The 13,341-nt window shown below is 48.0% G+C and overlaps 1 protein-coding gene and 1 pseudogene across 3 annotated transcripts; one reads left to right on the forward strand and one right to left on the reverse strand.

The window, feature by feature from the left end:
* LOC101773903 overlaps positions 1 to 788 on the reverse strand; it is a 1,110-nt pseudogene extending 322 nt beyond the window's left edge.
* A 499-nt stretch (positions 789 to 1,287) lies between these two features.
* LOC101784422 lies at positions 1,288 to 6,503 on the forward strand. 3 transcript variants are annotated; one of them, XR_002677083.1, is made up of 4 exons: positions 1,288 to 2,139; positions 3,552 to 4,590; positions 4,699 to 5,161; positions 5,242 to 6,503. XR_002677083.1 is itself a non-coding variant. In XM_004962446.3 (3 exons), the coding sequence occupies exons 1-3, from the start codon at positions 2,080 to 2,082 to the stop codon at positions 5,250 to 5,252; spliced, it is 534 nt and encodes a 177-aa protein (XP_004962503.1). In that variant the 5' UTR covers positions 1,289 to 2,079; the 3' UTR covers positions 5,253 to 6,503. The 3 variants fall into 3 exon arrangements, 2 of the variants coding, with proteins under 2 accessions (XP_022681217.1, XP_004962503.1); XM_004962446.3 differs by lacking the exon at positions 3,552 to 4,590 and having other exon boundaries at positions 1,289 to 2,139; XM_022825482.1 differs by lacking the exon at positions 3,552 to 4,590 and having other exon boundaries at positions 4,699 to 6,503.
* Positions 6,504 to 13,341: the final 6,838 nt, after the last annotated feature.

Below are 13,341 nucleotides of genomic sequence, written 5' to 3' on the forward strand. Positions count from 1 at the left end.
TGCCCTCTCTCTCTTCTCCCTCTCACTCCTCCCCGCCAGATCCCGCCACACGGCACCCCACCACCTCCGCCTCGCCCGCCGGTCCTGCCGCCTCCTGCCGGCCCCGCCGCCTTCGCTTCCGGCCGGCCCCGCCGCCTCCTCCCCTCACTCACTCTCTCTCTCTCTCTCCTCGCCACTGTTGGCGACGGCGCAGCACGGGACCCAGTGGTCCGGCCGGAATGCGTCGGGTACCTCGACGCCTGCGTCCTTCCACAGCAGCTCGCAGAGCTGCGCGTGGAGGCCTAGCAGCGCCCGTAGCGAGGGACCCAGGCGGAGGAGCGGGTCCCTGCCGGCGACGGTCCTGGGCGGCGGGAGCGCGGCGGCGGGGAGGTGGAGCAGCAGGAGGTACGGGCGGGCGGCAGCGGCGGCGAGGCGGGTGCCGAGCTGCCGCCGCGCAAGCACGTTCCACGCCTTGAGCACCTGGTTCTCGAGCGCTGGGTTGATTATCTAGGCTATAGAATAGTAGTACCCAACCGCCACGGAGGAGGGCGGCGGCGGCGGCACGGCGACGCGGAGGCGCGGGGGGTGCCAAGGGGAGTCGTGGAGACCGCGAGGGCCGAGGTGCAGCTGCCGGCGGCGGCCCCGGCGGTGGAGGGCGCGGTGCCTTGCGCCGAATCTGAGCCTCCTCGAGGGTGAGCCTCGCGATGCCACCTTGGGGAGGTCCTGGCCGGTCCCCGCCTCCTCCGGCCGGATCCGCCGGCTCCGCCCGCCCCTGCGGCCTCTGTTCGCCGCCTCCTCCGTGATGGCATGCGACGTCCCAGATCCCGCCAGATCCCGAAGGTGGCAGCTGGCAGCACAGTGCAGGCGGCTGCGGGGGGATGAGGGCCGGGAGCTGGGGCGGGGGAAGGAATCCGAGGAGGGATTCCTGGAGGCGAGGCGCAGGGAGGGAGGGAGCAGTAGTCACTGGTGGTGGGGTGGTGGTGGTGGCGTTGGTTGGTTTCGGCGAGCGGGGGGAGGGAGGGAGCAGTAGTAACCGGCGGGGGGAGCGTTGGTTGGTTTGGCGACGACTGGATTGAGCTTCGGTAGCAGCAGTCGGGGAAGGGAAGGGAGGGGGGTTGGGCAGATGCGGCAGTTAGTCTTGGGAGGGCCTCGAGGGAGCATAGGGAAGAAGGTGAGGGTAAAGGAGAGGGGTAAAAGAGTCTTTTAATCACCAAAGTGCTAAACTTTAACCTCCCTCCTAAATACTCTAGGTGCTAAATTTTAGCCCCTTCATTTGGATGGGCTAAACTTTAGCCCTCACTCCCAAACACGCTAAGGGTGCCCTAAGTCTCTGTTGACGGGCGTGACTCGCCAGTACACGCCCATACCGTGCCCATGCCGTTGCCACGCCGCCGGCGTCGCATCGCCACTGCTCGGCCGTCCTCGCCGTCCTTGCCCACTGCTCGGCGTTGCATGAACACCAGCTCCCCCACGGCCTTTTCTCCTCGCCAGCGCACGGCCGCCGCTCGCCTCGGCCTTATCTTCCCAAGCTGCCGTCGCCAAGTCCTTTTCCCTCCCTCTGTTCTTTCTCGCAAGAGCAAGCAAGCAGCTCACCTGCAGCCTCGATCTCCCTGCTCTGCCATGGAATCCAACAACCAGGGCACCAGCTACTCCAATCAGTCTCCCCTTCCTCTCTAATCTCTATCTTTCACACGTCAACCACCAACAGCACAAATCCATGGAGGCCAATACATTTCCGGTCCTCTGCTCCTCCCTTGCTCGGGCAGAGCAAGCAGATCAGCGCCCCTCTTTCTTAAGCTCCATCCCCTTCTCTGATTCCCTCCACCAAGCAGCAACCGCTGCTCTCCTCTTCAGTGCTGCACGAGCTAGCAGCTCGAGCTCTTCGTGTTTCTGTCCAGCTAACAAGACAGCAGCAGCAGAACACCCAGCGCCGCACAGCCGGCGAGCCCAGCTTGGCCTCTGCCCGGGGAAGTTGCTAACCGGGGCTTCGTCCACGACACCATGTGACCTGCTACCTCTCCGTCAAGCCGTGGCAGCCAGGACGCCGACTACCCTGCTTGCCATGACATTGCCTTCCTCGCCTACAACCCGTTCGACGAAATGCGCCAGCAGCGTCATCTCCTATTCTACACCAAGCTGCACGTGCCCACTTGGTGCTTGGTGAGCATCTTCCCCATTTCCCCCCTGTGGCCAAACGTTTAGCCCAGCTCTTTTCTGTGACCGTCTGTGAAGGAGATGAGCAGTACATGCTAGGACTAAGTTTCTGTCAGCTTTGTAGTTTGTACACGCATGTTTAGGTTCTTGCAAGATTGATAGGAACGTAATGTTAGGTCCTTAATCCACGAAGCATGACCTGTAGCTGTACAATAATTTGCTCTTTGATCTGAAAATGCGGTGAAGTATGCTAGAGCTAATTTCATGCCTTGAATTGGATGTGGTGCTTATGCTCAATTAACTCGTTTCAAACAATGACACAACCGAAAACAGTGAAACACTACTTTTGTTAGTCTGCATATTTGTCGTAAAATCATGGGAAAGCATATGCACTCATGAAACTGATAGTTTTCATATATCCATATCTAAGTGATAAATATTACCCAGTTGGATTGTCCTTGTAATAGAGAATGCATTTAAATCTAAAGGGCAGGAGACAAACTTTGATGGTTTCGTTCCTACCTGACAAAAACATGCTTAGTCATGAGATAACTGTTTGCAGTAGTTCCATATGCTCCAGTTAGTTGAAGCTTAGTGAACATGTAAATCAAGAGTACTTTCTATCAGCTCCAGTTTTGGTGAATTTAACCTTGATAGCTGTGGCTGTCCAATATCTACCTTTTCAATTGCTGCATACCCGATCTGGTTCTGAACAGGTGGCGATCCTTTCCTATGAGTTGGACTTGTTAGATCATCAATAATTCACCACTTGCCAAAATTAGTCAAACCGCCTCTGCATGCTCTCTGTTTTCCTCTCTGACAAACCAGAAACATATATACTGACTACATCAGTAGTAGATATTTTTCCTTTAAGACATGTAAATTGCAATTAGCTAGCTATGGTCCCTTGTACTGTACAGCTAGAGCAGCTTTCAATTTATTGCCATACATCTGAAACTGATATCCTGAATTCTTGCCATGTGCATTGTTTTATGTCTGAACCTGCTAGTTGCATCTTGCCGCAATCTGATGCCATGGCCCTCTTGAACAATAAAAGCAAATGACCAAGTCGCTATCTAAAATAAAAGTGAGGCTTGCAATGTTGCTGCAAATAGCTAAAATTTACCAATGAAAACATAGTATGTTTTTCTCTATAAACGAAATCCTTTCAAATTGATTTGTATGTCCTTTTATGTGGTTGGCTTGCTGATAAAGATACTGAATAAATCTGATAATCACTAGCAGCAACCACTCTTCCTGCTGTAGTTAGTTTAGTCTAATAATTGGTAATAGAATGCTTTGTTATATGAAAACTCCAATATGTTACACTCATTGCATGCATAATTCTCATGTTTGGCTTTTTCTCCGTTAGTACGCATTATCAGTGTCTTGCATCTCATTCATGACATTTCACGTAGGCATCGCTGCTGACGATGTGGTGTACAAGATCGTGGCTGTGGAGCATCCAAAGGACCCGGCCCATGGTCCGGAAGGGCCAAAGGCCTTGAAAGTAATAACACCGTAGTTGAAAGGCCAGCCCCGTGGCATGACCCCTATTTCAACTTATGCAATTAATGTTTAACTATGTATTTGTGCATTTTACGTTTCTAGGAGTTGAATGGAACCATAGATGCATCATCCATAGGTTCCCATAGTTATACTAGTATGTGTAGGACGTTAGCTCTGCCATGCTTAATAAGTTCGGTAGAAGTCGGGTGATTTCTTGTCACTCGCAAGACATAAGATCCCTGGATACTTATTTTGATACTTTGGACAAATGGTTCACATGGTAAAATGAGAGACCAGGCACATATGTGATTGGTTAAGGATATGACATATGGATTGAAAGAGTACCTATGCCTGTGTCAATTAAGGCCCATTCGTTGTTGGTCCTGCTGACCGAGTTCGAACAGTACTAATCACATGCTAGGAGTAGGAGGTTGTAATATTCCAAAATTTGTAATATTTATTTGAGTGAAATTTGCAAAAATTTAAAACCTTTTGTTTGCATTGTGTGCTCATTTGAAAATGTTAGCCAATTCTTTCATCATCCTAAAAATTTCATTTCAAAACTTGTGTGGAATGATTTGGATCTTTTTGAATTTTTATTTGGATCTCACGTTTAAGTGTGAGTTTCAATTTTGAATCTAATTCAAAATTCAAACTAAATCTAAATCTAAATCTATAACAAAATAAAAACCAAACATAAACCAATCTAACCTAACCTATCATACCAGCCTGCTAACCTATCTAACCTAACGGCCTGCTAACCCTCGATTTGGCTCGCACGCGCACACCTCGCCTTCGCTCGCGCCCACCTCCTTCTCTCACTGCCGCCCGACCCCGCCTGTCAGCGCCTCTCCCTATTCTTCTTCAACCTCCCACCCGTACACCTCACATGCACGGCGCATGCAGGGGTGAGTAGATGGGGGTGCCGCGCTGGAGTGCACTACTCAGGTGGGGCGCTGCATTGCATTTACATTTTATTCTTTTGTTCTTATGTTTCTTGATTGGCTTAATAACCTGTTGTTAATTGTATCCTTGTTCTTGTTTGTTGGGTTATAGTATGCTGCCGAGAAGGAGTGCACGAGTAGGCGTGGCCGCAGTAGAGGTCGTGGAGGTGGTCGTGGTCGAGGTCGTGGCCAGAATGACCAAGAAGTGGAGAATGGACATGTCATGTGTGAGAACAATGGAAATGCAGAGGTTTCGGATCAATCTGCTGCTGGAGCTGTTCCTGCTGCTAGAGCTGTTCCTGTTGCTCCAGCCGCTCAGGGGATGACATTTACCATGTGGACATTGCTGCAAGTGGAGATGTTTGATGGATCAGGGTTGCTAACAGATGCTGCCGACTGGTTACGCAAGGTAGAGAAGGTCATGGATGGGTGTAGGATGACTCCTGAGGATAAGGTCTTCTTTATACCACACCAGCTGACGAGTCTTGCTGATTTATGGTGGGATGGTGTTCGTGAGGCGTGGCCTCCTGCGCGTGGTGCTATCACATGGGAGGTCTTTCTAGAGCAGTTCAGAGGTAAGTACTATCCTGAATCTTTTCCTAACTATCTTGAATCTTTTTGGGATAGGATGAGTGATGCTTTGAACCATATCCAGCAAGGAAGTAAGATGGTGGATGAATATGAGAGGGAGTTCACCAACATTGTTCGCTTTGTGCCCACCGTGGCTAGAGATGAACGTGAGAAGGCCAGGAAGTTCTTTAGAGGACTTAATGCAAGGTACAAAGAAGTGATGGGTGGGAACCCACAGACTACTTATCTTGCCGCAATTAAGGAGGCAAGAGGGATGGAGTTAGAGATTCAGCTTCCTGCAATCCAACAGAACCGTACGGGGAGTGTGAGCGGCACAAGTAGTGATAAGAAGAGAGCTCCTCAGGATGAAGGAGAGCGAGAATTTTCTCTGCGACCTCCTTTCAAGAAGTTCAAGCCAAATAAGTACTCCCAACAATCTCATTCGTCCAAGCCTAAACAGTTTGCGGGATAGTCTTCTTCATCATCACGCCCCATCGGATTTCAAATCATGCGCCCAGTACCAAGACAGGGATTAATTTGCTTCAAGTGCGGGAAGCCTCACCATTCGTCGGAGTGTACCTTTTCTGGACTTTGTCGCACCTGCGGCAAGGAGGGACACATGGCTATTGTCTGCAACAGAAATCCAAATTCTATTATCAAGTGGTAGAGGTCTAATTCTTCTTTTGTGTCGTCTCCATCCAGTTCTCGAGGCTCAGTTCTTTCAGCTGGTGCTCCTCATGGTGCAGTTCAGATGATGCCTGCCCATCCACCAGTCTCACATTAACAATATCCCCAGCACTATGTAACTCCGCCTACAGGCTACTACTGGAATCCACCTCAACTACCTGCATCATATGTTCCACCTCAGTTGCCTGCACCATATGTTCCATTTCAGCTACCCGCGCCATCTTTTGTTCCACCACCACATCAGGTTGGGGCAGGTTCTACTGCTCCAAACCCCGCTAGAGTCTACACCATGCCTAATGCTTCCTCCCTGGGTCATCCAGACATAGTCTCATGTATATTTACAGTCGATTCACATGATGCTCTAGTATTATTCGATTCTGGTGCTACGTTCTTGTTTGTTTCACTTGATTTTGCACAAAGAGTTGGTCTATCTAGTCAAGAGATTTCTCAGTCTATTCATGTTGGCTCCTTTGGTCTCTAGTTCGGTGGTGTGCCCGAGTTGCACAATATCCATAGATGGGGATGATTTTGTGGCAAATCTTATGGTAATTCCTTGACCCATATTTGATGTTATTTTGGGCATGGATTCGTTGCATTGTTATTAGGCGGTAATATTTTGTTTCTGGAAGACTATTTCCTTAATGGCTCCCTTGCGTCAAACCATAGCTTTCCAAGCTAGTGCTCCTGCTTATTCTCTATTTGTAATGGCAAATCTATTTCCTGGACGTCGTTCTGTGAAGACTAGATTTCTTTGGACTCTAGCTGAGAAGCCTACCAAGTCCTTGTTGATTGAGGAAATTCGGGTGGTTTGAGACTATCTTGATGTATTTCCTGCTGAGTTGCTAGGGATGCCTCCCAAGCGTGCGGTAGAGTTCCCTATTGACCTTATACCTGGCACCAGACCGGTTTCCATAGCACCATACCGTTTGTTTCGCCATTTTCAAGAAGAGTTGAAGAAGCAGCTCGATGATCTTCTTTCCAAAAAGTTAATTCAGCATAGTGTGTCACCTTGGAGAGCTCCGGTTCTGTTCACTAAGAAGAAGGATGGGAGTTGGCGCATGCGCATTGATTATCGTGGATTGAATGCAGTGACTATCAAGAATAAGTATCCCTTACCCCGCATTGATGAGTTGTTTTGATAGAGTCGGAGTGCCCGATCTTTCGGTGAGTGAAGATAAATTCGACTTGGTGGAAGTAGACCCTCACGATCCGACTACGACGAGCGAACCCGAAGCGCCAATGCAATCGCTGAACCAACTCCCGATGGTTACCAACCTCGCTGGTGCGAGATCAGCCTGATCACGAAGATCGATTCCTGTCCGCAATCGAAGAACGAACAAGAAAGAGAGGCGAGCAATCTAAATATCACTCGAAGGTGGAGTTCTGAATCACAAGGACAGCGCGTATTTGCGCGTGTTCAAGAGTAGCTAAAGCTAGATGTAAAACAAAACTCAAGTCGTAAACAAAAAGGACTCGGACTAAATAAAGGGGGCGCAGCCCCTGGAGTCCGAAGGGGTCACGGCGCCCAACCCTAGGCGCCCCACCTGGGCTGCCCTGTTGGGCCATCTTCTTATTCCGATGGGCCTTCGTTCCTTAACAGCATGATGAAGTTTAATTCTCTCGCACGGGCTCGAGTGATTGGCCCAACTGGAGGAGCAACTGGAGGCGCCTGAGGTGCTGCTGGTGTAGATGTACTCGTGGTGTCCTCATCATCCTCCCCTTCTTGAACTGAAGTCGTCCTCGACGGCAACTCCTCATCTTCGCCCACATACGGTTTCAAATCTGCAACATTAAAACTCGTGGAAACACCAAACTCCACAGGCAGGTCAAGGATATAAGCATTATCATTAATCTTGGTTAACACTTTAAAAGGACCAGCCGCACGTGGCATCAATTTAGAACGACGTAAGGTAGGAAAACGGTCCTTCCTCAAATGCAACCAAACCAGATCACCCGGTGCAAAAGTAACATGTTTTCTCCCTTTACTACCCGCAACCTGATATTTAGCATTAGCAGCAGCAATGTTTTGTTGAGTTTGCTCATGCAAGCTAATCATTTGATCAACATGTGCAGCGGCATCTATGTGTGGGGTGTCCTCGGCATCAAGTGCAAACAAATCAATAGGCGCCCGAGGAATATAACCATAAACAACTTGAAAAGGACACATCTTTGTAGAAGAATGCGTTGCATGATTATAAGCAAACTCAACATGAGGCAAGCAATCTTCCCAACGTTTCAAGTGTTTATCTAAAACAGCCCTAAGCATAGTGGACAAGGTTCGATTAACCACCTCAGTTTGTCCATCAGTCTGAGGGTGACAAGTGGTGCTAAACAGCAATTTAGTTCCCATTTTATTCCATAGTGATCTCCAAAAATGACTGAGAAACTTAGCATCACGATCAGAGACTATTGTATTTGGAATACCATGCAAACGAATAATCTCGCGAAAGAACAATTCAGCAACATTGCTAGCATCATCAGTCTTATGACAAGGTATAAAATGAGCCATTTTGGAGAAACGATCAACAACCACAAAAATACTGTCCCTCCCCTTCTTAGTTCTAGGCAATCCCAAAACAAAGTCCATAGAAATATCAAGCCAAGGGGAAGTAGGAACAGGCAAAGGCATGTACAAACCATGGTTGTTTAATCGTGACTTAGCTTTCTGGCAAGTAGGGCAGCGGGCAACAAGGCGCTCAACATCAGCGCGCATCCGGGGCCAAAAGAAGTGGGCAGCCAGCACTTCATGCGTCTTGTAGACGCCAAAGTGCCCCATGAGACCGCCTCCATGCGCTTCCTGTAACAACAAACGACGAACCGAGCTAGCTGGAACACACAGCTTGTTAGCGCGAAACAGGAACCCGTCCTGTATGTGAAATTTGCCCCATGGTTTGCCATGAATACAGTGGCCGAAAGCATCTTTAAAATCAGCATCATGCACATATTGATCCTTCACAGTTTGCAAGCCAAAGATTTTAAAATCTAACTGTGACAACATGGTATAGCGACGAGACAAAGCATCAGCAATGACATTTTCCTTCCCGCTCTTGTGTTTAATAATGTAAGGGAAAGACTCAATGAATTCTACCCATTTAGCATGACGACGGTTCAGGTTTGTTTGGGTACGAATATGTTTTAAAGCCTCATGATCAGAATGAATTATAAACTCACGATGCCAAAGGTAGTGCTGCCAAGTATGCAAAGTGCGCACTAAAGCATAAAGCTCCTTATCATAAGTAGAATAATTCAAGCTAGCACCACTTAATTTTTCGCTAAAGTAAGCAACCGGTTTTCCTTCTTGTAATAAAACAGCACCTAGCCCAATACCGCTAGCATCGCATTCAAGCTCAAACACTTTAGTAAAATCAGGCAACTGCAAGAGAGGAGCATTGGTTAACTTATCTTTCAAGGTGCTGAACGCAACCTCTTGTGAATCACTCCAAGCAAAGGGAACATCCTTCTTTGTAAGCTCATGTAGAGGCGCTGCAATGGAGCTAAAATCACGAACAAACCGACGGTAGAAACCTGCAAGGCCAAGAAAGCTTCGAATTTGTGTAACCGTTGTCGGTGTAGGCCACTCCCGAATGGCATCAATCTTGCTGCTATCCACCTCAATGCCCTGTGGAGTAACAACATAGCCAAGAAACGAGACACGTTGTGTGCAAAACATGCATTTTTCGAGGTTAGCAAATAAATGGGCCGCACGCAATGCATCAAAAACAGCACGCAAATGTTCTAAATGCTCTTCCATAGACTTGCTGTAAATGAGGATATCATCAAAATAGACAACTACAAACAATCCTATGAAGGGCCTTAGAACTTCATTCATCAAACGCATAAATGTGCTGGGAGCATTTGTCAAACCAAACGGCATAACCAACCATTCGTATAACCCAAATTTCGTTTTAAAAGCCGTTTTCCATTCATCACCTAATTTCATGCGAATCTGATGGTAGCCACTACGCAAATCAATCTTAGTGAAAATAATGGCACCACTAAGCTCATCTAGCATATCATCAAGGCGTGGTATAGGGTATCGGTAGCGAATGGTAATGTTATTAATAGCACGACAGTCTACACACATACGCCATGAGCCATCTTTCTTTGGAACAAGTAACACAGGAACGGAGCAAGGGCTAAGAGACTCACGAATATAACCCTTGTCAAGCAATGCCTGTACCTGGCGCTGGATTTCCTTCGTCTCATCCGGATTTGTACGGTACGGTGCGCGGTTCGGAAGCTGTGCGCCGGGAATGAGGTCGATCTGGTGCTCAATGCCACGAAGTGGTGGAAGTCCCGGTGGCAAATCTTTTGGAAAGACATCAGCGTACTCCTGCAAAATGTTAGCAACCGCAGGGGGAATATCCAAAGATGGTGCATCATCAAGTGAAACGAGCACACTAGAGCATATAAGGGCATAGCATGGCAAAGGAGCATCGCGTAACTCATCAAAATCAGCACGTGTGGCAAGCAAAACAGGAGCATTCAACTTGATTTCAGAATTAAGAGATGTCGATGGTTCAAGTTGTTTAGCAGTTTTAGCAGCTCTAGCAAGATCATCTTTAAGAATTTGTTCAGGTGTCATTGGATGTATAATTATTTTCTGACCCTTAAACATGAAAGAATAGTGGTTTGAACGACCATGATGCAAGCTATCAGTATCATATTGCCAAGGTCGCCCAAGTAACAGAGAGCATGCTTCCATGGGAATAACATCACAATCGACAAAATCAGAATAAGCACCCATGGAGAAAGGAACACGGACTGAGCGAGTAATTCTAATTTTCCCACCATCATTAAGCCATTGAATGTGATATGGATGTGGATGCTTACGAGTGGGTAAAGACAACTTTTCAACCAGCGTGGTACTCGCCAAATTGTTGCAGCTGCCGCTGTCGATGATGATGCGAATCGACCGCTCCTGCACAACGCCCTTGGTATGGAAAAGAGTGTGTCGCTGATTCTTCTCGGACGGGGCGACCTGTGTACTAAGAACACGCTGCACAACAAGACTTTCATACCTATCGGCGTCGCCCGGGTTGACATGTACCTCCATAGCTGCATGGTCAGTGGCAAGCATCGCATGTCGAATATCTTCAGAATCACTAGCGGAAGAGTACTCACCATCGTCACGAAGAAGCAAAGTGCGCTTGTTCGGACAGTCCCGAATCACATGGCCGAATCCTTTGCAACGATGACACTGAATATCCCGTGTACGGCCTGTGGGAGGGGCGGCGCCTGTGGAAGGGGCAGCGCTTGCAGGTTTTGCCGTTCGCTCGCGCGGTGTAGTGGTGGGCGTGGGTGGCGCAGGGAGAGCGGGTGCGGAGTTGGATGGCGAGCTTCTTCCTGCAAAAGAGTTAGAATATGTCTTCGAGCGGCGTCCCTGCACTTCACGTTCAGCTTTGCAAGCATATTCAAATAATGTTGTCATATCTGTGTAGTCCTTATAATCAAGTATATCCTGAATTTCGCGGTTCAAACCACCACGAAAACGGGCCATAGCAGCGTCGGTTTCCTCCAATAACCCACAACGAATCATTCCTATTTGTAATTCCTGGAAATATTCCTCAACAGATTTGGAACCTTGCTGAAAACGTTGCATTTTATTAAGCAAATCGCGAGCATAATAAGAAGGCACAAATCTGTGGCGCATAGCAGTTTTTAATTGCTCCCAAGTGGTTGGAATGGTATTGGGATGTTTGTGTTTATATTCACGCCACCAAATTAAAGCAAAATCAGTAAATTCACTAATAGCAGCTTTAACTTGAGAATTAGCAAGAATATCATGGCATGAAAATTTCTGTTCAACTTCTAATTCCCAATCAAGATAGGCAGCAGGATCATATTTGCCATTAAAAGGTGGAATTTTAAATTTAATCTTGGAAAAGGAATCATTACCACCGGGACGGCGTGGCACGCGGCGGGCACGGCCTCGGCGGTCGCCATCATCCTGGTCCGAGTCACCACCATAACCCTGCTGCAACTCTGCGACTGTTGTGTGCAATGCATCGAGTCTTGCCACAACTGAATCGAGTGTGGCCTTAGCGGCCGTCTGTGCAAGGTCGAGCTGATCACACCGCTCGGTCGTCGAGGAGATCGTCGAGTCCAGCCGTTCATGAATCGTCTGAATGTCGGTAACAAGCCCTTCAACTTGCGCTCGTATGCCCTGCAGCTGGTTAGCCCCCGCGTCGACATCATCTGCCATGGTTAGCGCAAAGACAAGAACAAAAGCAACGACAAAACAGGGGTGTAACGGCTCACAAGGCGCTCACACTAGTGCTGTTATCAAATTCTTATTCGTTCTTACCACGCACACAGGGGCGAACTGCAACCAACCGGTGGAACCTGTGAAAGATTGGAGGAGCGATTGCCTGGAGAAACAAAAGCTGCTCGTCGTAGAACTATGTGGATTTCTGGGAAGGCTGCACTCAAATGAAGGATTAGCACAATCAAACAATAATGCAAGGTTGAATTATAGTGCCAAACATGTAACAAGTGTTGCTGGTAACAAGGGAAATCGAAAGAACAGAGGCAAAGGTGGAGAGGGCGCACCTCTTTTTTTTTTTTTTTCTGTTTTTTTTTTTTTTTACTACAGAGGGTGCCCCAAAACTGATAATATGAACACAGAGGATCTCAAATATCAAATTGCGGCACACACTTTTTCCGAAATGACAGGGGTATTCCGGTAAAAAAAAGATACTCTCTCTCTCTCTCTCTCTCTAGAGTAAGGCGGACCTCAGAATAATAAAGGACCAAGAAAGAGAGATACGGATATGAAAGGCTGGCACGGAATGCGTGGGGGGGGGGGGGAATTTACCCCAGAGAGTCGTGACCCAGGGGGAGTCACGGCGCGCGCAAAAAGAGTTTCCACCGAAACAAATCCGAATCACCTTCCTTCTCCCTGTTGGATTCTTCTTCGTCTTTTTTTTTTTTTGCTTCTTTCCTTTTTTTTTTTTTTGCACTTTCCTTTTTTTTTTTCTGATTGCTTTCGATCTTTTTTTTTTTTGACAGGGAGGGGCGATCGGAGTAGTGGGATGGCGCGGCGCGGTTGTCGCAGGGAGGTGCGGTGGGCGCGGCTGGTAGGGTTGGCGAGCAGCGGAAAGGCGGCGGCGGCGAAAACTAGGGTTAGATGAAAAAACGAGAAATAACAGATTAAACACAAGTAACCAGCAACAATTGAACGAGTAGGCACACAAATTCAACAAAGACACTTATTGAAAGAATGTGCGAGGCTAAACGGTTGCTGGGACAAAGGATCTAACCTGAAAAAAATTTGTTTTGGTTTTTGTGGACTGTAGGAAGGGAAAAACACTCGGTAAAACTCACCGATCAACCTGGAAAGCTGATACCACTTGATAGAGTCGGAGTGCCCGATCTTTCGGTGAGTGAAGATAAATTCGACTTGGTGGAAGTAGACCCTCACGATCCGACTACGACGAGCGAACCCGAAGCGCCAATGCAATCGCTGAACCAACTCCCGATGGTTACCAACCTCGCT

The sequence above is a fragment of the Setaria italica genome, chromosome III, assembly GCF_000263155.2.
Source record: "Setaria italica strain Yugu1 chromosome III, Setaria_italica_v2.0, whole genome shotgun sequence".
In the NCBI taxonomy this organism is placed as follows: Eukaryota; Viridiplantae; Streptophyta; class Magnoliopsida; order Poales; family Poaceae; genus Setaria; species Setaria italica.